The 24,290-nt window shown below is 41.5% G+C and overlaps 2 protein-coding genes across 2 annotated transcripts in view; one reads left to right on the top strand and one right to left on the bottom strand.

Moving 5' to 3' along the window:
• Positions 1 to 993: 993 nt before the first annotated feature.
• Positions 994 to 4,134, bottom strand: lsm6 (LSM6 homolog, U6 small nuclear RNA and mRNA degradation associated). The gene is made up of 4 exons (XM_070827907.1): positions 4,074 to 4,134; positions 3,511 to 3,614; positions 3,321 to 3,434; positions 994 to 1,181 (listed from the first exon to the last, which is right to left on the bottom strand). Exons 2-4 carry the CDS (start codon positions 3,602 to 3,604, stop codon positions 1,147 to 1,149), a joined length of 243 nt encoding a protein of 80 aa, XP_070684008.1. The 5' UTR covers positions 3,605 to 3,614; positions 4,074 to 4,134; the 3' UTR covers positions 994 to 1,146.
• A 12,530-nt stretch (positions 4,135 to 16,664) lies between these two features.
• znf827 (zinc finger protein 827) overlaps positions 16,665 to 24,290 on the top strand; it is a 66,079-nt gene continuing 58,453 nt past the window's right edge. The window contains exon 1 of the mRNA XM_070827514.1: positions 16,665 to 16,896. Coding sequence (XP_070683615.1) covers positions 16,854 to 16,896 — 43 coding nt within the window. The 5' untranslated portion in view covers positions 16,665 to 16,853. The remainder of the gene's footprint in view (positions 16,897 to 24,290) is intronic.

A 24,290-nucleotide genomic window follows, 5' to 3' on the forward strand; every position in this document is an offset into this window, starting at 1 on the left:
GAACAAAGAGCGTCAATGAGCCGTCACAGATGACAAAAGGTGGGCCGTGTGTTCTCAGACATTTAAAAGCACTGAAACATGGCAGTCTGCTGCAGAGGGCAGTGGGAGTTGATCCGACAGATCTGTTTACATGTTAATGCAGCGTGATGTAACCTGCAGTTGGCACCATTCATAGATTAGTCCAGCAGTCACTCTTTTTGTCTTATTAATGGATATTTAAATGGCCAGTAAGTGAAATATTGAACTGCTCCACAATACTGCATTAAAACAAGTTACTTTTGTGTGCATGGGTACTCCTCCAAACGCACGGTCAATGAAGTTGCAGGTACATTACTGCATTGACGCAAACAGTGAATCAGTGGAGAGCTGTAGGAATACTTTCAATAACATTACTTATGTTCACTTTGAAATCCAGCAAGATATAAAAAAAACAAAAGGATTCAAAAAAGTTGTGCTTTCAAGCAGTAATTCAAGTGTAAAACATTACTTGACCACTTTTATTCTGAATAATACGAACAGACGTTCATCAAATTACTTGTACTATAAAGTAAATGGAGGATGATGAGTACATTTGTACACAGGCCATTCAGTAATGGGTTTCTGCAGGCTAGTTGTATCAAGATCAATTACAAAATTAGCACATTAGTACTGACAAATTACAAAATTATGTTCTAATCCTTTTGAAGCCTTGTGGTAAAACAGTGGTGGATTTGCTTGCTCTTTGCTCGCTCCAGGGATAAACTCTGTAGGAGTGATTTAGCCAAAAAATGCCCATCTTCATTCCACTGCTACAGTCCCACTGGCAGTGGGACAATTAAATCGCAAGATATTACAATATGAACTTCAACTCCACACATGAATGACATTTCTTTTTTAAAATCAGCCCTGTTGAAATGACATTACTTCAAACCAAACAACTGAGAAGAGAAAAACAAGAGTTTCTATTGTGATGTTAACACCAGAATTTCTAAATAACATTCACCAGATCAGACATGAATCAAAACTCAGGATTTATTAACCTTTACCACTTTTACAAAAACAAACATTCTTCAGGATTTCAGGCATCACAGAAACAAAAATAGTGGGCAGTTTTCCACTGACACATCAAACTGAAAACTAAAAATGAAAAAAGCAGAATGATCTTCACTACACTTTCCTCTTCTGGGTGCTGATGTACAGGACTGTAGAGGGAGGGAGAGAGAGAGAGAGGAAAATAAAGAAAAAGTATTAAAGTATGTAGTTTTACAGGGGAGCACAATTTGCACGTGTGAGACCAGTCTGAAAATTACTGGCACATCCCGTCTTATTTTGCAGTCATTTGATCATCTTTTACAGAGATAAAGGGAACTCAATGAGGCCAATAAACTAAATTTAAATTGCTGAGAATATCGAGATCTTAAATTGCAAGTAATAAAACACTGAAGGGAGTTGGTGTCAAGTGATCAGTGAACATGAGAAAGTGGGAAAGAGAAGCAAAAAGTCCAAAAATAAAAAATGATTAGTCACCTTAACTCATTCAAAGTGTTTATCTCCTTTCTTTTTCTATTTATCTATTTTTTAAAATCCTGAAGCGGCATTGAAGGCGAAAGGGCAAAACAATCATTTCACTGTGCGGTGAAACTTGTTTTTATCCGTACATGTGACAAGAAAACGATTGAATTATGAATTGAATTGTCCGTCAAATACTTATGGGTGTCCAAACCAAATACAGTTGACCCCAGTGAAAAATGTACTATGACTATACTGAACTATGGTTCGTTCATATGGAAATGGTAGTTGGCGTGTGGATACAATGTTCTTTACAGCTGACTCTCGATGCACAATGCCGTTCAATCCCCCCACCCTTAAATTCCACCACAAGTAAATTCTCTGTGGGAAACTCTGAAGCACTTCTCATTGTGGAAAAAAAAATATATATATATATTTCTCATCCCAGAGAAAAAATGTACAAGTGTTTTGCACAGGTCATTCAGGGCAGAGGTCTACGACTTCATGAAGGCAGTCGGGTAAACCATTGTTACTTTTATGTAAATCTACTTTACCTGCTCTGTTTTGACCAAAATAGCCCCATCTGTGACTGTTGGAGAACTCCACTGGGCAACATGACTCACATTGAAGAGGGACTCACAAAGTCAATACAATACATAGCTGGTGTAAGCAAAATCTGGACAGAGGGGTGAATACATGGACTGAAGTTAAAATTAAAAAGATTGTTTAAGTAATTGTGGTGAATACAGTACTTATGAAACACACTACAACCTGTTATTCATCAAAGATCGACAGCAGACTCAAGTTGTAAAAACAAGAAAAAAAGCAGGAGAGTCAGTGTCGGTTGCTTTAAGCTTCCCTCATAATCAATATTCAAGAAGGCCTCTTTCATAGATTTAAAAAGGGACAGTTCACACTTTAAACTATTTTGTTTGTTGAACAGTGGGGCGTTTTGTTGTCACTTCAACTATTTTGTAGACTCTCTCTAATGTTATTAGTAACCCCTGTGCTCTTTATGACAAGTCTAAATGTCTGCTGTGAAACAGGCTTATGTTAGAAATGTCTTTCGATCTGTAAACCAGGACTTACTCAGTTAATTGGATAAGTCACAATGATTTACCCCATTTGGGTTTAAATGCCCTGAATTATATGGTAAAGCCTTGTTTGTAGACATGGTAAAAAATTTTTTAAAAAAAGACCCAGTAAAAGTTCAGTTCTTTTGCTCTTTGCCAATTTAAAGATGTCATAGTGAGACAGGATTTTCCTGTCTCTGGAAGCCTGTACAGCATTGTTTGTGACTTGGCTTCACTTCTGTTCTCAGAAAAACAATATACTCTCTGTTGCCAGTTCATCAAGTACATCTTGCTAAAACTACAGTAATTCAGCATAAATCATCCCCTGGAGGATGGAGTTTGCATTGCTATTGAACTGTAATGGTTTATAAGGAGAAGTGCCTGCCCTCATTGATATAAATGCAGTTCAAAATACATCCTGCAGAATGACCTTTTTTTTTTTTTTTATTTACAAAAAATCATCATGTAAACCTTCATTAAGGGGGGGGGGCTTATGGTGGGGCAGCTGCATTCATTTTATCAAGAAGTACCTATTAAACTGACAGCTGAGTGTATGTTCAGAGAGGTCATAACTACAGACCTCCTCTTGTGGGTTTCCTTTCTCAATCGGCTGATTACTAACCTCACTCCCTCACTCAGGCTTCTATTAGACAAACATGTGTAGTGAAGATGACAACCATGCACTGCCTCTAGTCTTGAAGCGCCATAATGTCTTCTACATACACTTGGAGATACAATTATGAATTGGAGAATTCTTACCATTATTTCCTCTGAGAAAAGCATCTCCGTACTTGTTCTTGAGCTGCCCATTGACATACTCTTCAGTCTGCTCTATGGCAATGTTCATGTAACCATCCAGGCAGGCCAGGACACCTACAGACAGAGCATGTATCAGCGGTGTTTTCGCTAAAGAGAACTTTTCAGACGAGAACAGAGACATCTGCATCACCTCTGTAATCGACTCCAGAGTTTAGTTTGACCACCACGGGTCTCCCAATTATCTGCTTCAAAAAGTCACTCGGGGTCTGCTTTCTCAGGCTCATCTTGACTGATCTGAGAGGGAGGAAGGTGAGCAACACATGTTAAGGTCCCAGTTTACTTCAAGTAGCAACATTAGCATCACATCAGCTAACTAGCATCATCCCCGCTAACTAACTCGTGCTCGATGGCGGTCAATCGTTTAATCTAACAGCAGGGATTTCTTTCTAAGGCACATTGCTTGTAGTAGCGCGCTGTAATGCTTCTGATTTGATCAAACATAAACAGTGAAAGCAATAACTGGCTTCATACTGTGTGGACAGGTAGCGTTAGCTGTTAGCTAATTAGTGTAGCTACGCCGGTAACTGCGAGCTTTTCAATGAATATGCTTGTATTTAGTGGTGTGAGAGGGTCGTTATCCTTTTAAACACATTGGTAACGTTTACTGGAACCGAAGCAGACTGTAAGCACATGGAGAAATTTGCTTTTCATCGTTGTAAACAGTAGCTACATGTTTGGTAGCATTTCACTCACCAGACGGACGCTCTCCAAACGATTGTACTTGCGATTGACCAATCAGAGGAGTGCACTGTACGGAGGCTGGGTGAGGACAAAAACCTAAAACAGCGCAGTGCTACAGAACACGTGAGGTGACCCTAGAAGTCAAAACGAGAGAGACGGAACAGTATTTAAAGTGGTAAAGGAGACCAAGCGCGTGTGTGTACGTTCAGGTATGAGAGTGTGGCATATTTCACTGTGTTTAAACGCATTTCTAGTCAATAGGTGACCAGTTTTTCAGAGACGTACAAATCCAATACCTGAAAAAGAAGTGGCCAAAGAAAATTCAGACCAAAAAGTAGGCAATTAGGACCAAATTGGTATTTTCATAATGAATGGAATTACATTGAAAGTTGTATAATAAAATCTAAAAGTTGAAATGTTCACCCTACACAATTCGTTTTTAAATTCCACTTGTTTTTTTATGACATATGAAATATGACACTTAACATCTCAGTCAGACGACTTTGTTGTAAAACTTGAACAGTGATATAATATAAGATGACAGACGCACACAGTCTCATAGATCTACATATATGCCACAGATTCTGAAGAGACATTTCTTGCAGCGTTCCTGCGACATGCATAGTTTTTACAGTACGGTCTCCATGGACCGTTCACAGTCTTGATGGAAACTGGCTGCTGCTGGACAGTTGGTCACCAGATGTACTGTTCTTGTCTGAGGTCTGATCTGCCAGAGGGGAAAGAGAGCAATGTCTGGATTTCCTTGCACAGTGTAAGTTCATTGAGGCTACAGCAATTAGTCAGTTAACTTAAAATAAATCAAAAACTATTTTCATAATTGAGAAGTCATTCTTGTAATCTTTCAAGCAAACATAAAAAAAAAAAAAAATTCCAGGTTTAACTGCTAAAGCCCAGCATTTTGTTCCTCTTAGTAAAGGAAAAGGAAAGAAAGACATTGGTAATATCAGTATGGATTCTGCGTCCATAGTAAAGCTATTGAAACTGCATCAATATTTGTCTCTTTGGAAGATTTGTCCAGACATGAAGGACAAACATTATATTTTGCAATGTTGTTGGTATTTGATAGCCATAAAGTGAGTTTAGTGACCTTGTTGCACTTTAGACAATCTGTCATGGAATTTCATCTTATGATATAAATATATATATATATATATATATATATATATATATATATCTGCTCTATATGTTTATATAGTCATATTTTTAAATGCATTATATCTTCACTTCTGTTCTCATTTTTATTTCTGGTATTGTTTATGAATCATAGAAGTTTCAGTTTCTCTTCATTATTTTATTCTGCTTTGGCCAAGCTTGTTTTGAAGGATAAGAGAAAGTCTGCTATCTGATAAAACTCTGGTTGTTGGGTGCATGACCCAAACACTGCACGGCTTGGGAGGTACATGAAAAATGGTGTAGCGGGGAAATAGCGATGAAATGGTGAGGTGAAAGATAGAAGAGGATAAAGGGAGAGAGGATGTGCCAGTACGTGTTAACAGAGACAGAGAGGTTGAGAGAGAGGGAGGGAGAGAGAGAGAGAGAGAGAGAGAGAGAGGGATTGTGAGAGGTGGAATCATAAAGTACTTCTTGTGTGTCTAGACAGGTTGCTTGTTAGCAGGGCATGGCTAGCCCTGTGGAGGCTAGAGGTTAATTTGGTATCTGCTGCTGTGTTAAACTAAGGTCAGTACTACAAGTCCTTAAGTCATAAACAAGAGTGGTTAAGAGCCATGTATACACCTAGGCACCGGTTAATGAATATTCAATGAAGATTTTTTTTCCCCCTTGTCCCCTGTTCCCTTCGTTGTTGCTCGCTTTGAAGGAAATTTTTGGAAAGAAAAAAAAACCTAGAGTTTATTTCCGTTGCCTTCAAAAATGACCTCTGTGCACTTCCATTTACTTGTCCTTTGTTATCATAATACATGGCCTTATTTGTAATAGAAAGTGGATTTTTGCTATTTGAAATGTGGCACACTCATTATGCAGCTCTGTCCCTGAATGCAACAAATGTAACTGCCTATAATTTGATTGCTTCATACAATAAAACCAATAATATAATAATTATGTGATTTTTTTTTCAGGTCTTAAAGTATGTGGTTAAAATACAACATAAATGTACAACCAAGGCTATGTCCTCACTGGTATTTCATACTTTGTAACTGGGCGTGCAATGAAAGCTTGAACTGAGCAATCACAGACAAATCATAGTAACCCTGGGCCCTGAGATAAGTGTGGTCTGCTTGTGACCTGCAGAAAATTCACAGATAGCTAATATTTGAGCACACGTTGGGGTTAATTGTAAACATTGTCACTGTGGTCCAATATCATCGTCAACATCACATCCCATTTTACCACGCATTACATGTCAATGACATCCACACATGCTGTGGCCTATACATTATTTAGAATTATAGAGCGTAGGAGTGCACCTCTAAAATGCCAAGCCATTTTTACATCCCCTGTAAAAGCAGTTAAGTACATCAGCATTTGTTTGTTTTTGCTCCTTGCTCCAACCAGTCTGACTTTTGACAGTCAGTATTTAAAACAGGTTTTTTTTAAACAATGAACTGTATCAACTCATTTTGTCATCACTGGTTATTAGGCTAATTTACTTTTATGTTAATCCGTTTCCACCAGTGACCACTTTACAACCTATTACAATTGTGTTACACTCTTAGAGATCAGACTTTTGCAGGTGTTTTTATATTGCAGATTTTCCTGCTTTGTGTCCAGTTGCTTCAGGTATTTTATCAACAGTACATTTTATTCATCGTTTTTAATGCAATTTTTTTTTTTTTTTTACTTGAATTGTCTTTCGTCTTAATTTAAAGCTACTATAGCCAATTTTATTAATGAATCAAATGTTTATTGTTTACTATGAAAGCAGGCTTTACCAGGAGTCAGTGCCTCTGACAGAGCCTGTGTAGCTGTAGTTTAAGGAGCAGCTGTAGTGGTGTTAATGGTAGTGGTTATATCATTTAGGTTTATGAGCAGCATCAAATAATTATTATTATTACTCACATGTGATATTTAATTGCTCATAAAGGATTTCATTATTAGTATCAATCAGTTATTCTGTTCATCAGCTCTGTCAGGCAAAATTTGTTCAACTTGGTTCAAAAAATATCTAAAACATCAATGTTTGGAAAAACAGTGAGGGAATTTTCTACAATAATGCTCTGATCATCCAGTATAAGAGCACAACAGCAGTGCTGTCAATTCAGAGACAAATCCCGTCTCCATCTACAGACCCCTTAACCCTGAGGGGCGGGCTAGTGAAATAGAAAGATTATGGTGACGGGAGATGCTATTGTAGGTGGGAAATAGGGGAATGGACGAAAGCAGAGGTGGGGGCTTGAGGTGAGTGGGAAGAAGGAGGGGGGGTATATCCCTCTTGTATCCTAAAGCAATATGCAGGATGGGGGTTGAGGTGGGGGTCGGCTGTGCAGGATGAGGAGAGAGTCTAGACTGCATTGACCCTTCTGAAGCCAGGTTTTCTCTTCAGGTCAAGCTTGATATGGAGAAGATAATGGAAAAGCTCGGGGGAGTTTTCAAACAAAAAACAGATTGGTAGACAGAGTGTCCCTGTTCTTGCGCCTATGTAATCCCTAACTGTATGGAAGTAATAGCTTGGAAGTGATGGGAAACCTTTCTTTCATCAAATAGGGGCCTGGAAACCACAGCTGCATGGCTTGATGCGTGGATCTGTTGCCTTTGTAGCACCGAGGGTTGTTTTTAAATGGCTGACTTGTTCAAAGCTCCTGTAACTCATTCCATGCCTGCCCTGTTCATGTAACCATACAGCAGCAAAAGCGCTCACCAAAACAGTTGGTCAGACCTTCACATCCATCCATCCGCTACACATCCCCAGTAAGAGTTTTGAATCCCTTCGTCATGGCCAGTAACTGTACAATAAAGAACAAAAATGTATAAGCAGTGGTAAATTACCCACAAGGTGCAACGAGTGTCCCAATGCTTTGGGTTTTGCTCCTTATTATTTCCGTGCCAATGACACATCGCTCAACTTCCACTTAATGAGTCAGCTGTGAGCACTGACAGTTGACAGCGGTTGGCTGCCTGGGGGCCCCATGCTGAGAGAACGGTGTGGTGCTAGGCAGACGAGGTGGGATGTAATCACTCCCTGTAATTTGGAGGAAATCCACTGAGCTGCTCGCAGTCAAGATGAAAGCCCTCCTCTTGTTCCGTCTCTCCACAGCCACCAAGCTCCACTGCTTGCAAAAGCCTAAAAAGAGAGGTTCAGAGAAGCAATTCTGCCTGGCTGGTGTCCCTCAGGGGTTAGTCCTGGGACCATCTCAAATCAGCTACAGCCCTGGAGCCATGTTCTTTCCCCAAGGAGTGGCACCGCAGACAGACAGTCAGACTGCCCATCCTGTGCTATAAGGCCCAGGCAGCACACAACTCTCCTGAGATCCTCCTTAGTGGAAAGGGAGCTCAGTGGAGCTTGTGCTGAGGGCTCTGCTTGTATCTGGCTGTCTGTCTGTCTTTCTGTCTGACACCCTCCCTTGTCACCTTATCCTCTCTCACTTCCCTTTAATATCTCAATCTGAGGAAAGGAGGGAATGCATTTCAAGGCTCCACATTTAGTGTTCCTTTTTGTCACATTAGAGGGACAGAATCGTTGAAATAAACTACTCACAACAGTATGACAAGCTCGCGTGGATACGTTTGCGTAGAAGTATCCTGTCATAAAAATAATTATATGCAAAGTAACTGATAATTACATTTTTTGTTAACCTCAGCATGCTTTATTGTCTTGACTGTCTAAATGACAGTCAATTTCACAAGAAAATTTGGCTCTAGCCATGAGCACATTGCCCAGTTTGCTCACTTTATCACACAACACTACCCTACCAAGTTGTCAAAGAGACACTGTAGTGGTTTTGCTTGATAGATGGTGAATGGTGCTTATACAAGGAGCCACTCCAGTGCGCCCATAAATATGCATTGCGACATTTGGAACAAAGCCGCTCGTCCTCTCTTTCCTGATGAGCTCTGCCTGCATACTATAACATATTGCCATACTGTCACACCTTGTGTTTCATAGCCAATCTCTCTGTTCATCAACTTGGCAGATAACCTCTAGATGCTGACAGATGATATGGGGGATGGCATTAGGGCTCCATTGTATGCAAAAACCAGGAAGTGAATTTCCAACATGGATACTTATGCCACTAATTAATTATTAATCCTCATTATTTTATGTTGTATATAATGTGTGGCTCTACAAATATTTAGAAAGAAGGCTACATAGCGTATTTACATGTTCTCCAGACAGTTTGGGAAAAAGTCAATCAAATTTCTCCGTTGATCAGCAACAGGTCAAAGGTGAAGACATGTTCTCACATTCACAGACCATAGTCTGTTAGGGCAAGTGCAAAAGAATGCTCCCTGTTCTCACTGTAGCATTAAGAACATAACTGGCTTCTTTCTCCAAACACCTCATTGCTTTAGAAAGGAATAAATATCCAAGACAGCCAGGAGCAGTTCCTTTTAAATCCCACACACACGCATATCTCTCTCTGTCCACCGTGTCTCTCTCTCTTTCTCTCTCTCTGTCATTTGACCAGCAGTGCTTCCTGCCACTGAGGACCTGTGACTCAACAGCCAGAATACAGCAGCGTTCTCTTGCCCACCCTCTTGAATATTCATAGAAATAAGAGGGCTGAAGCTCAGACCCATCCATCTTGTATTCATACACATTTATATGAAATAAGGAAGTGTGCATGTGTATGCTGGCAAGGGGGTTACAAACAAAACTAGACATCTAAACGGGTGCTGTGGGAGAGGGGGCGTGGGGGGCTGTTTTACACTAATTTCTTTATCCCTTTCACAGGAGTGCCATGTTACAAGAGAATTCCTGAGGCGAGCCAATGGCCCGATAAATCTGCCGGAGCCTCTCTCTCAATTTGTCTCCGTGGAATGTCAGCTGGCAAGCGCCCAGACACTGAGAACCTCTTTTCACAATGCGCCAATCTAACAGACGAGATCCCATGTTGGAGCTACAGAACAAGGACTGGCATGGATAAATTGCCACGTGCCTTATCTAGGTCTCTTTATGTGTAACTGTCTGAGGTCTTGCTCCTCACACGGCCTCTGAAGGCCACTTCCTCCCAGACCTGGCGGTTAACCTGAACGGCTGAGTGGGTGACATTGACAAAATGCAGGTGTCACCAAAGAGGAACCTGTGATATGACACAGATGCTGTGTCAACCCGTCTTACTCCATATGATCCACAGTGTGAACAGAAATCGTCCTGTTTGGTGTCGTTCGTCACTGTGTGGCGCAGTCTCCCACATAGCTCGGTCCAGGTGGTGGAATGGCAAAGTGGGAGAACAGACCATGTTTGTGTGAAGATGCAACAACTATCTCTTTTTCTCTTTTCTTTTTCTCTCTCATTCCCTCCCTCCCTCCCTCCATCCCCCCTCCCTCTCTCCCTCCCTCTCCCTCTTCAAACAGACTGCTGTAGCACTCTTTGTACTCTATTTAAAGGTTGTAGGTTAGCAAACAACAAGATGCCTTCCCACCTGTACCCCTAAATGAGTCATAAGTCATGAATGAATTCATCCGTTTATTTATGTACAGTATGTGCAGGAAAAATACATACATATATATATATATACATAGAACAACACAGAGTTATTCTTTCCCAATCAAGATAGATGCTTTAATCAACAACTATATAAAGTTTTAATAGAAGGTTTTTATTCATTTCATTATTAATGTTAATACATTTGCTGTCAGAGTAATGGAGCATTTTTTAAATTGAGTTTTTTTTTGCTGTACATAAATTAGTAATGTCTTATAAAAATGCTTACAGACAAAGATAATATCCTTTTGTTACATTACATCAATGACATCATCATTTATAATCATTGAATCACACTGTGGTAATCTGGGACTATTAAAATACATTTATTTCATAAAGACAGAAACTCATCATCAACTGATGCAGGACAAAATAAAAAAACGAAATGAATACACCCTTATACTCTACAACTCTGAAAATTCAACACAGCCAACCACACAAGCGTATTTAAGAGGCTCATGTTACTGCATGACAGTTGGCATGACTGTAAAAAAAAGGCATGTGCCAAGTGGAGCTGCCAATGCTCAGCATGGCCGGTTTTAATATTTTAATGTGTTTCATTACAACAGTATGGGCCAGATAGCCTTTCTGACGTCCAGACAATTGTCTGCAAATGAACAAGATTACATGACAAGCCCTGAATGACAGAGCTACCCACTGCTGCCTACCCCAGCCACTTATCTGATGGTAGCCTAGCAACAGATCCCTGACCTGGCTTTGACCTCCACCCGATAAGGTCAACACCTGAAGGCTCTCCCATTGGAGGGCTGGCTGAGAGAGAGGTGGAGCTTGGGGATGTAGGGAGACAAAGGACTCACAGAGGAAGGGCAGCCTTCTCTGCATAGAGTTCCCTGCTCCCTGCTGACAAAAAATGTTTGTACAAAAGCCTCTTTACCAGGGTTCGTTATACCTGTGTGTGTGTTTGTGTGTGTGCATCATGGGTAAGCCAATCATAAAAACACACTTAGAGTACAGTATTGCTCACAGCAAATTCTGACAGCAGTGCCTTAATTTACACAGTATCAAAAAAATGTTTCCTCCCTCAGCACGGCATCAATGACAAGGAAAAAAGAGCTGTAAGTGTTGATAATGAAAACTATTGTGGTGACAAATAGAAAAGGGACGTTACGAAGGAGGTGCTGAATGTGAAATTAATCGACCAGAGCAGCCCACCGTGATAGACATCCCCACTTCTCTATCATTTGTGTGCACACTCGTACAAACCTCACTTGGTTTAACAGCGGTGATATGGAAGTTAATCCAAATTGTGATCGTGGCAATATCCTATTAGACCATGGCAGTAAAATCAAGCTGAGACTGGTAACACATTACAGATATCAGAACATGTTCAGCACGCTCCATTACAATATGAAGTGACATTAATCAGCAGGGGTCCTCTTGCACACACATAGAGGCATAAAACAAACATGCAAATCATACACAGAGACGTGCAAAAGCCTAAAGTACATCTTAAAAAAACTCACGTTTGAGTGACAAAGTGCTCTTCATTTGATATTATTTTAAATGGTAAAAAGAATCCACCACTGGCCTTTTGCTAGATAAATTCAGACAGATTGTAAAGAAAAAAGACAGTCAAGCAGCCAAGGGCAGAGAGGTGGACAAATGAATAGCTGTTCATAACAGTTTTTGTAATTATTTTTGCTCACCCAGCCTCTGGAATAAAAAAGTGATTTAGAGGCAGGTGGCAGACACTGTGAGTGTCCTAGTGCTTTGTGACTTTCTGTGAAAAACACTGCAATTCAATATGCAAACTGCTTAAATGATAAAGGAGCACAATGTTTTTAAAACTGTGTGCAAAGGGTTGTATCACTAATCGGCTCAGTGATTCCTATTTAGTTAGATAGGGCTGTATTTTATACTGTGCATCTCTCCTACTATCTGATGTGCATATTCACTGAAGTGCTGGAACTGTGGGAATGATTACTCAGCCTGTCAGGTTTGGCACTGCTAAAATAACTCTTGTCCCTGAGTCGAAGGACCTTCGCTTCCCTCCAGGGCCTTTAGCAAGACCTCTGCCCCAGTTCACCCAGGGCAACCTAGGCTCCTCCTCTGTGTATGTGTGTGTGTGAGTGGAAGTGCGTGTGCATGTGTGTGTTTGCACTGTCTCCTTACTGCGGGGAAACTGTTGAAGGTCAAAGGGCAGGAAGTTGGCCACCTGCCTCTGTCACACTAGTAAAAGTAGTAGAGCAGAGAGAGGAAGTGGTAGCAGGAGAGTAAGACATGACAGAGAGAGGGGCAGTTTGAGGAAATACAGTACGTATGTGTGTGTGCTTTTCTCTGACGGATGAATTTACAATAAGGTCAGATGGGTTGTAGCATAAGTCTTTTAGTAAATAAAAAATGTTGTTATTTAAGTGAAATTCTCCAAAATCTCCAGCCCTTTGCGATGTTTTTATTTTCATTGAGCGTTTTGCTGACCTTTGTGAAACTTAGTTTATCTGATCTGCAGACTTTTCTGCCTGATTAAAGGAAATGACTGCTATAGGCGTTTGAGTTCCCAAAGACCACCGCTGAATAACCTGGTCCAGGGTTCTCTCCATTGGTATTTGCTAGAGGCGACAACCCTTCTCGCTCCCTGCATAAATGTGCCAACCGAGGACGAGAGCATAGAAGGCCAGAGGGCAAAAAGGGAGTGAACCACCTGCTTCTGTCACACTGTCAGGATGAAGGTGGACGAGTGCAAGTAGGGTGAAGAGTGTTTGTGTGTGTGCGTGTGTGTAGGGGTTGGGTTGGGGATATTGTGTAGGAGGGGGACAGGTGGCACGCCGGACAGCGCTGGCACAAGCCACCCCAGGATTTATCACTCAGCGACAGTCACGGCTGGGCAGGGGACAGATGTTTCTGTTTACCCCAGGGCAACATCTGACTGGCCGAGCCTAACGTTAGCCCAACCAGCCTTACCCGCACAGGACAGGGCCTGAGAGGATAGAGGAGGGGAAGAAAACGAGACAGAGAAAAGGAGAAGAAACTGGAGGATGTTCGCCCCCAAGGCACATAAGCAGGTTAGCTCATTTCTCTCCAGTCTGCACCATCCTCCACTGAAGCACCTGAAACTCATTTAGCTCCCACTAACTGTTGTTGTGCCACTATAGGGAACCATTTTAATAAGTAGTAATAATGTCGACTGACAATAGGAGCTGTTTTCAAAGCAGGGAACCTGCACCAGTTATTGGGAAGTGAAACAAAACAATTCTAATTGACCAGGAGTATATTCTACATCTTCACTTAGTTAGAAAAGCAGACACAAATGCACAGCACTTATTGCGCCGTTATTTAAGGGCTATTCAGTGAAAAGCTTTCCACATTAGTGTATGTGTAAAATGTACAGTGTGCATTCCAGCTGGGGAATTTGAGAGCCGTCACTGGCAATATAGCTGGAGCACTCATCCCCGGAGCGATGAGGAATGACCTTTAGGTTCAACCCTGAGTGAGGTCATGTCAGTGTTGCCATAGCTACTATCAGCAGACTGTCCTGTTGCCAGCATTACCTCAGCAGCCTGGCATTGTCAGGGTCAGAGAACAGGCTGTGACCTCCCCATGGTGACCAAACTCAAATGGGAGCAAAAACAGCACCAAGACACACACTGGAGGTCTAGTACAGCTTATCGTCGGCTAATGAACGTGTTTAGTGGACATGATGTCACTGGATGCAGATGTTGATGGTGATTTATGTTTGGAATAAGTCACCCTGGTAAATTGAGTTTGATATTACATGGAGTTTGCTGTCATTAATTACCTCTGATGAGGTGAGATAAGGAAGTGTGGAAACATAGAGCAAAATTTAGCATTGATTAAACCATCCAGCATGAAAAAGCTTCTCTCAGGTTGTTACTACAAAATTTGTCAGCATAAACATCTCAGAAATCTGGAAACCCCCTGAACAAAGACGTTTATCAGTGATTTCATTAAGAGGCACAAGCCAGACTTGCTGCATTACAATGATTTAGTGGTATTATTTCTAGCGTATCTGTGCACTGGCAGGCATATTTTGTGCTGTCCACTATAGACAATGTGCAAGTACCATAGAACCCACAAAGAATTTAACCTTTTCCTTGTAGCAGCTCATTGACTCTTTGGTCAGACCGCATGTCAATAGACTGTGCTGTACATCTGCAGCTTCAGGTAAGAGACACAGATGTCCACACACACACACACACACAGACACACAAAGACACTCAAAAAAGTCTATTAAAATCGTAATGTAAACCACTGTAACATTCTGCATCACAACCCAAAATTACCCTCTCCACAAATGTAAACGCTAATGGGATGTCTTAATCATTTCATGCAGGAGATGCAATAATATATAACTCTTTGCTATTTGTGGAACATGTTTGTCCACTCTCCTCCTGATAGGCCCCATTTAATCATGTTGTTCTGTTTCCTAATTAGCAGAAATGCAAAGTGTCTTTGTCACCTGTGGACAGCCAAGAGGGCTAATTTGGGCTTTTCACTAATTGCCACGGTAACGAGCCTCCTGCGCCTCCGCTGGGGGTGGGTGGAAGGCATGGCAGGAGGAGGACTGGAGGATGGAAGGATGGAGGGATGAAGACACAGCTCTCCTCACACACGGCCGAGGTGTGAAAGAACGCGGCAGGCCAACAGAACGCAGCCTGGAGGAGTCCAACAGCAGGGAGTGGGGGACAGCCTGCGCTGTGAAAAAGCCCCAACACCCAGCTGAGAGGGAGGAGGATTCAGCTCTGGCCAGTTTTGGTCTCTCAACTTTGATGAGGAGATGACTACATTGGGTTGGATAATTGTTGGACATTTTTCTGACACTGACACCTGTTATTGCCCCCACCTGATTTGATACTGATTCCCACACAATGTACCCTTTTTCTGCTGTTCTTTTAATAGACAAATTCTAGGTATAACTCAGCAGGCAGTTTTTAAATTAGCTGCCTGACATGTATGAAGCCTGTGTGTGAGAAATGGGGTGGTGGGGGGGGTGGCAGAAATAAACCAAATTAAAACATAGGATGTTTGATACTGAAGATGCTTATTGTTATTGATGAACTGATATTTAAAGTTGCAGTTTATACTTGTTTTTCTTCATTCAACTTTTATATACTTTATAAATGATGTAGCAAACTTTTCATTGAAAAGAGTGTATAATTGGGCTTGAAGTTCTCAGAGTATATAAATAATCGGGATCATATAATATTATTACTACTGATTATACTATAAGGCATTATTAATGCTACAGTTACATAGCAGCATAGATTTAATGCACACATTTGCATAATCTGTGTTCATACTGTGTCTTCCAGTCAACATTACCCTACTAATATTCATTTTTATCATTTGAATTTGACCATGCTGCAGATGGGATACTTATTTTTCACTATAATTAAGACTGGGTAAATTGATTTTGCTAAAGCAGGCTAAATTCCTGCCTAAACATGCCTCTGCTTTATGCGTTTCATAGCGTCCCAAAATTGCCATGTAGAATAATATTTGCATCATTCGCATTAATTATTATGGTCACTCACAATCCTATTTTTTTTTTTTTTGAGGGAAAACTGAATAGATCCCGCTAAGGTGACTCGCCTCCATCACTACGGTCCCTCTGCCGTATTAGACCATCTTCGCTGTTTCAAATACATTTTCTTTTCAGCAATACACCCTGAAAGCTTGGGGGCACCTTGTCCTTACGCCGCTCCCGGGGGCGAGCTCCTCTAAATGTGTGCGTGCGCGCAAGAGCGTGTTTGAGTGCGTGCGTGAGTGTGAGAGAGAGAGAGAGAGAGAGCGTGTGAACGCGTGCGTGCGTGCGTGCGTGTGTGTGTGAGTGTGAGAGAGTGTGTGTGTGTGTGTGTGTGTGTGTGTGTGTGTGTGTGAGAGCGTGCGTGCCCTGCCTGCGCGCGTGTGTGTCTGCTCTGCTGTTGCTGCCCTTTGATCCCTGCATTAGTGTTAGTTAGGGGCTCGGAGACACACTTGCACCGAGAGCAGCCATAGTCAAGACACGGCAACAACAACAGCGGCACCTCCTCCGCCTGTGTTCCCATTCCCCAACAATACACTTTAAACCGAGCAAAGCCAGGTGCACGACCAAGTCCCTGCCATCACTGGCGCCTCCAGTCTCAATGGGAAAAACCTTTTTTCTTCTTATCCCCAAACAAGGACGAGAATGTGATTAAAAACGGGGGAAAATGCCAAGGAGGAAGCAGGAGCAACCCAAGCGCCTGCCTTCACGTAAGTCGTTCACTCGATTTGTTCAATTTTAACGGCTCTCCGTGTGTTTTGCGCAGTAGTTTAGGGTTAAAGAGGTGAAACAGACAAAAGACTCGGCGTAGGTTATTTCTCCCTTTTTAGGTCCGAGCGAGGCAGCCATGTTGTTGGCGATGGGTAACGATAGCAAAGGCAGTGAGTGGATAAAATGATACGTGGCTTTATTAAAGAGTATAATCGATAAAGGTCCGATTCCGCTAAAGGTTGCGGTCAGTTGGCATATGTGTCGGTTGTGTGTGTGTGAGGAATAACGGCCGAGCGTTTTCGGTAATGTGTTCGCCTCTGCTGGGTCGCTTTTCGGGTAGAAAGGGGAGGATCTGGGAGTCTGGCCGCAATAAAATGAAGGGTCAGTCGGATCAGACAAGCCAGAGTCTGGCTACCCGTACCCTGGTGTTCCTAGTTAGCAGTAGCGCTATCTAGCAACGCTCGGTAAACTTCATTTCCTCGGCGATAAACGTGTAACTTTCGCCTCACAGCTTTGCTCCCAAATCGCGGAACCCGATGTGTTCGCGCTTGTTTGTCGTCGACTTTAAAAAGTGTGGAGAGATTTTTTTTTATTTTTTTTTTTTGTTTGTTCCTCAACCTAATGTATTTTTTTTTCCACCCCTCCCAGTCTGCATGCAGGCTATGTCAGAGCCATGGTCGGTCACCTGAAGTTCAGGGTTTTCCCCCCCTCTCTCCTTTGCAGCCATTCATTGCAGACAGACTACGATCAATAACGCGGTTAGAAAAAAAAAAAAAAAAAGGGGGAAACGACAGTTGTGCTCCACCACGTTGCTTTACATAAAACCGTGCTGCGGCGCAAACCCATAGCAATCCCTGTGTAGTTGATTTTGGTAGGAGGTTGGTTTACTTTTGTGCATTTGACCCTCCGTATCTTGGATGTTCGTATTGTGCCTTTATCAGTCCAGATAATGAAAAGCTGCGATAACACACTCCGGCCACTAGAGGATTGCTGAGATGGTAGTGGGCAATGACAACGATTATTAAAAGGAATTATCCGGGAGTGACATTTTTTTTTTTTTTTTTGTGGCTCTTGATCATTTCTGCTCAATACATGCGTAAGCAAACAGCACAGTTGGCCACATTGCTATGCAAATGTAATGAATAACTGAGTGATTCATCTTTAAATCAAGGACGGCTTGGTTACATCTATCTTATGACACTATCTTCTTCATTTCTTAAATGTCAGACCATGCCAGCTGTTCAGCACAACCAGCCACCGTCACAAATACACTTTAAGTTGCCTCTTTTGCTCAGTTTACTTCTAGTTTTCCTTTTAATTTTAAAGGGTTTGAGGAATGAATGAGCCCCTGCGCCGCTCACTGCTGAGCGTTCCTGTTACACCAAATCAAATGTGCATCACAGAGGAATTCCTGTAGCTTCACACAATATGCACACTGATGCTGTTTTTTTTATTTTTAGTGGTAATATTCACTGATCTATTGCTCAGTTGCCTGACCTAGGGTTGAACTTGGAAAATTCCAGCGGTTGGCTGGAAGGCATAGAGGTGGAGACTGGGTAACAGTGGTGAGTGACTGTATCTCAGTGTGTGTGTGTGTGTGTGTGTGTTAGAGAGAGACTGAGTGACAGGGGGATATTTGGACAGTGGGCCCTCACTGATATGCTGCATAATGAGTGTGTAAGCCACATGATTGGACTGCACAGGGGTCTTGATGTATAACCGAACACGACCCGGTGACTCCTTTTTACTAACACTCAACGTACAGAGACTTCTTTTAGGAAGCTTCTCCACTGAACATGTTTTCATCTTCTTCCTAAAATCTGTGTCTCATGAAGTGTATTTAGTATTCAGTATAATCACAAGCTGCACGCAGTAGTTCGGTGTATCAATACCTGACACGGGGCGCCTTTTTCTGAATTTCCCTTCTCCATTAGTGACATTCATCTATTTTATTTGAAATGACACCTGTAAACATGTTTCCAGGCTGTTTTTCCACGTGCTCATGAAGAATACAGTACAGAGTACAGTATGGCACCTGCTGTGTGATACTTTGCAAAGTTGTTTTCCAAATAAGAAGAAGCATCCAGTCTTGGCTCATTGGAGTGACTAATGGTGTAGGATTTTATGACATATCACTCTGCTAACAGGGACACGTGTATATTAATAGTTTTTGATTCTTTTTGTGATATGACTCAGTAGTCTCAGAATGTAGGCAAATTGAAATAGATTTAATGTTTTTGTGTAGCATGATTTAGCGCCCACCCTAGTTGCCCACCTAAGGTAATAGGAACTGATTGTCCATTTCAACATCCAAATGTGTCCTGGAGTTTGAATGTATTATTTAAACATGCCCTGTTTCATAATGATTGAAATGTTTAACCGCAAGCTTTGGTAATTTCAAAAATAAGTAACAGGCTAAACCAGTTTGGCTGTTTTTTTATTTTTATTTATTGTAACATATTGGACACAATAATTGTAAAATCCAACACTTAAATGCATGAGGTTGTGTTTATTAAGTCTTCCTGATCCTAAAGGTACACAGTTTGGGTGTGAGAGCTGTATTTCACGCAGCATCATCATTATATAGTCTATTTTCAATCTTTTGGCCAAGAGGACCAAAGTTAACCCATGTCAACCTCTCAATTAAGCTGCTTTATAATTGGTCTGCAACTAAAATACTCCTCACCCACGAATCTGAAATCGTGTGCTCCTGTGTAGGCACTGTACTGGAGCACTGCTGTGTTCCTGAGCTTAAATGAAAGCCTTTTCTGATTTAGGAGTTGTTTCCCTCCTCAGTCAACAAACTGTCACAGAAAAGTATGAATTTGTCAGAAGCTTTTTGCGCTTTGTTTTGGATCTTCCCACTCTAGAATGGAAGTGTCACCTCATGCCATTCGCTGTCAGTCTGTGTGTTTTCATTATTCAGCCAACAACACCCTGGTGGTGTGCCAGCCAACAAGCACAATATCGAGCTTCGAATCTCTTCATCTGTGGTGAAAAAGGGCAAGCTAATACACTGGCTTTAATGCTGGAGGTGCTTTATCTTAGCACAGACCCAGATATATGGGTTGTGTAGCCCAGTGTGCACTGTCCTATTGTCTGTGGCACAGCCTGTGAGAGGAGACTATTCTTTAAGTGTGTGTGCATGGCACGCATATGTGAAAGTGAACACGCAACCTTTGTCTGTGTGTCTCCGTGTGTGTGTGTCTCTGTGTGTGTCTGTGGGTACATAGGCCGGCTATGGAGGTCACTGTACAGTATGGCGCCTTCACTCTGACAAGTAAACATGACCTTTGGTGCCACAGTGAAAACTGCCATTCTTTATGACCTTGCAGCGTGCTATTGTTTGTGTAATTTTGCTGCCTTATTACTCACTCTTAAAAATTAGGGTGAGTGGAAATGCTCGTAAGGTCTAATATGTTGTGTATGGCTTTGTGATTTAAAAAATGTTGGCTTAGTCAGAATAGGCCTTTATTGTTCAGTATTGTTTGACATATTTTATTCCAAAATGTATAAAAAGCTTTGTTGTCATTAGATCGAACAAGTCTCCTGAACATTTCTCAACCAGTCCTCATCCTTGTTCTCAAAGCATTTTAAGGAAAGAGGGTGAGCATGATAAAAATATAGACTGAGTGAGAGGCCATATCATAAAGAGCGCAACCTCAAGTGTATTGGGAGAAACCCTTATACACCGCTCCCTTCTCCTTTGGTTATATACATTTGAATTGGAGAGATTTTTTTTTTTTTTACATTTTGAGACAGATTTCTGCTCATCTTTGTCAGCCAATAGCTGACTGACTGGGTGGCTCTCTACCTCACTGTAATGGCGGGTCACTGGCTCCCTTCCACTTGCTATGATTATAATGACCTTGGTGGGGCTGGGGCTTGAAAACATTGGTTTAAGGGAAAAGGAAAATGAGAGGAGGTTTCCATTTCGCTCTTGGCATAAAATTTGTGGGGAATTTCTGCCAAGAATCCCCCACCTCGCCACCACCACCACGTCCCCCCCTCAAGTTGATGGGGCTTGGGTGCTCTGGCGGTGTCGGGCGAGTGGAGCTCAAGCGAATAATGATACACAGGCTTTAACTTAGAAATGAATTAAAGGGCAGGAGAAAGGTGGAGGATGCCTCGCTCACAGTACACCGTCAGGGAGAGCGTGGAAACCTGCTTTCAGGGAACACTGATATTCAGCGGCCAAACGGACCCTGTCTTTTGTGTTCCTCGTGATAGTAAACAAATAGCTGAGACTATGAATAAACAGTTAATTGGGTAAGATTTAATGGGCCTGGTTTCAAAGAGATGGCTGGACCTTAAACACAAACCTTTTCTGCTACTTTAGACACTTGGAAAAGCACACATGTAGTAGGGTGGTTTGTCATTGTGTCAGTGATAGTTTCGGGGTTAGTACAACATAAAAATAATTGTTTCTTAAAGATCAAAGCTCTCTGTGGGTGTGTATATTATCAAAGAATAAGCCTGTGTCCATTTATTTCACATAGTACATTGTACTGTCACCATAGAACAAGGCAAATGCCTGAAATTCAAAATTGACTGAATGTTTTGTATTGTGGCAAGTTTTGGGGGTGCTGAGTACATCCATTCCACTAGAAAGCTGTTCATCATCAGATTGACTAGTTGTTAAAGGAGACGACTCTAAGCAGGTTTTCTTCACACTACTCAGATCTTCACCACCCACCCAGGAAGTGAAATCAGAGACCATCTAGTCACAAGGCCACTTCTCTAGCACTTAAAGTGACATAGGAAAAATAGCATTTACATAGGAAATTCCACTTCCAGACAAACTTTGTGTCTCATAATTGTCAGTCACTTTGTATTAACAGGCTAGAGATGCCCGATACAACTTTCTAGCTTCTAATAACTCCCAGCTCAAAAATAATGGCTGATTATTTCCACAAGTCACCGCTCAAGTAAAATGAGATTATTGCCTATGTCAGGACAACATGTATAAGGATTCACAACTGTGAACCTAGTTTTTCCAGGCGTGGTAAAAGAATGTGCATTCGTATCAAATTGTACCATACAGGACTTAAGCCTCAGTATGCCATGTGAACTGAATAAGTGCTGTCTATGTCAATCATTGTGGCAAATCTAAATGAAAAACCAGAGCTGAAAGACCATTTTATTTAGATATCCCGTTCAGGAGCATTTGTTAGACCCAAGTTATTGTGAGAGATGTTTTTTTCTAATGGTTACGCAAAACTCGCAACATGTCTGGTGGCGTGACGTGTGTCTGTTATCAAAACATGAAAAATAATGACTAGGGTGCAAGTCCTTCTGTCTTGGTGGTTGCCTCCCTTTGCACATTAGGGGAGGGCCATAACAGTAACAGATGCCATAGGGATGTTTGGTTGGTGTGAATATAGGAACAACACATCATTGCATTTAAGCATATTTTTCTTTATTAAAAATAAGTACAAATAAATTTGTATTATTGTTGGTTAAATGAAATAAATAAAGTTAAGGGACCTTAGAATAAAGCCCCTGTCTTAGCTCTGTTTGGACTGAAAACGAGTGTAAACCTTCACCCGAAAAGTGTGGAATTTTTACACACTGTTGCACACCTAAATTGTTGCTCTTATCCTGTCACATAAACAACACGTTTTCTTGATTGGAAATGTTTGAGATCAACAGAAGAGCAAAGAAAGTGTTCATATGTTAATGTAAGAGGCTAGTTGCACCCCAAAGGTCTCTCTTATTTAATAGCAAAGCATCAAAAAAAAGTGACAAAGCATCTTTATCAAAAGAAAAAATAATGTTGTGCTTTAAGCTTTGACCATTTTAAATATATTTATTTGATTGTCAAAATAACATTCATGTCCAGCAGGGGTTTGACATTCAGAAGATTTCATTTACCCAGGGCAGGGTAATGAATACCAACTAAAATGGGTTTTTAACACCAGGTATCAAAGACTGCCATACAAAAGTTGCCACTCAATGCCCGGTCAGACTCTTTGTTGTACATGTTGTTTTATTACCGTTTGTCCGATTTACAACATTATTTTGTCAGTTTTCTAAATTTTTGCAAACAGTGATATAATTAAGTTAAGGTTATTTTAAGGAGTTATGAAGAACCAGATGCATGTGTACTCAAATCTCAAGTATTGTCAGTGTGTGAAAGTCCCACATTTACCAGTGAGGAAAAACATTACTTGCTTTTTCCAGTTTGTGATTTATTAGCTCTCTGTTGGCGTCTTTTAAAAAGTACATCCTGGTACTCTACACTACTGTGTAGTTCAAATTATAATATTAAAAAAAAACTGAAATGGTAAACTTTTTTAAGTGTTGAATCTCAAATGAAAACCTCTGATTCATCTTGTTCAGCATCTGATTACAAATTACTTAATTCAATTTAAATGGTTTAAAACTAACTAAAGTTAATAACTGGAAATTCACTTTCAGATGTTTTTATCTAATAAAGTGGCACCTCTAAGGAGAGAATCCTCTGCAACACAAAATCAGGTAACGGTAGTCGTCGAAATACCTCTAGTACAGTACCTGCCTGTCTGCCTGGTCTCAATCAGACCCCCCTCTGTGTGGAATGGAAGTGCCTCAGCCTTGGTAACGATTTTTCCCGTGTTGACAAGTCACAACATGGAGATCTACAGCTCGGAGAGCAGCCCTTTGGCTACGCAGAGCCCTGCTTGCACTGAGTAATAGCAATCTCACAGGAGTAGCAGGCTTTCAGCTGGCAGCAGTTCATACGGAACAGCTCGCCGGTGCAGCTGGGAAAGACAGAGCAGAGTGGAGAGGGAGAGAGGAGCTGGTGGTGGTAGCAGTGGAGATGGAGGGAGGGAGGAAGTGGAGAGGAAGAGCTGTTAAGAGCTTTGGGCGGTTTCTCTGTTGTTGTACCACACAAGTGCATCCAGGCCCTGCAGGACAAGCCTTTAACAGGCATGAGGGATGGAGAGCATGAGAGGAAAGGAGGAGGAGGAGGAGGAGGAGGAGGAGGAGGAGGCGGCGGCAGCGGTGGAGGAGGTGGTGGTCTGGGGAGCTGAAGCCGGCCAGTCGTGCCAGACGCCCGCTCTAAACAGGGATGTGATTTATTGTTGGACTCTGTCTCACGTTTCACTCCTAGAAAGACACTAAAATTACATTGTATGGATATAAAGAACTTCCTCAATTGTCTTTGAGGGAACAGCAGCGCCTGTGGGCTGTGAAAAATTTTTGGAGCATATGGCACATCATTAACTAGTATGTGAAATTGGGATGCTTCTGTCATATAATGGCATAGGATTTTACTTTTCTAGCTGTATACTCTGCTTTTACACTCTCTATACAAATGCTCTGCTTTAACATATTATACACTGTTAAACTGTCCATAAATCTGCGTTTTAACCTTGCTAATTCAGTGTAGGTAATCAGTGTATATAGA

The sequence above is a fragment of the Pempheris klunzingeri genome, chromosome 3 (assembly GCF_042242105.1).
Source record: "Pempheris klunzingeri isolate RE-2024b chromosome 3, fPemKlu1.hap1, whole genome shotgun sequence".
Taxonomy (NCBI): Eukaryota; Metazoa; Chordata; class Actinopteri; order Acropomatiformes; family Pempheridae; genus Pempheris; species Pempheris klunzingeri.

Bases quoted from the DNA above. Each gene is read 5' to 3' on its own strand.
- lsm6 (XM_070827907.1), bottom strand. From the start codon at position 3,604: ATGAGCCTGAGAAAGCAGACCCCGAGTGACTTTTTGAAGCAGATAATT. The intron at 3,435-3,510 runs GTGATGCAGATG...CTCTGTCTGTAG, and splicing joins CTCTGGAGTCGATTACAGAG to GTGTCCTGGCCTGCCTGGAT. The intron at 1,182-3,320 runs GTAAGAATTCTC...CTCCCTCTACAG, and splicing joins TTTTCTCAGAGGAAATAATG to TCCTGTACATCAGCACCCAG.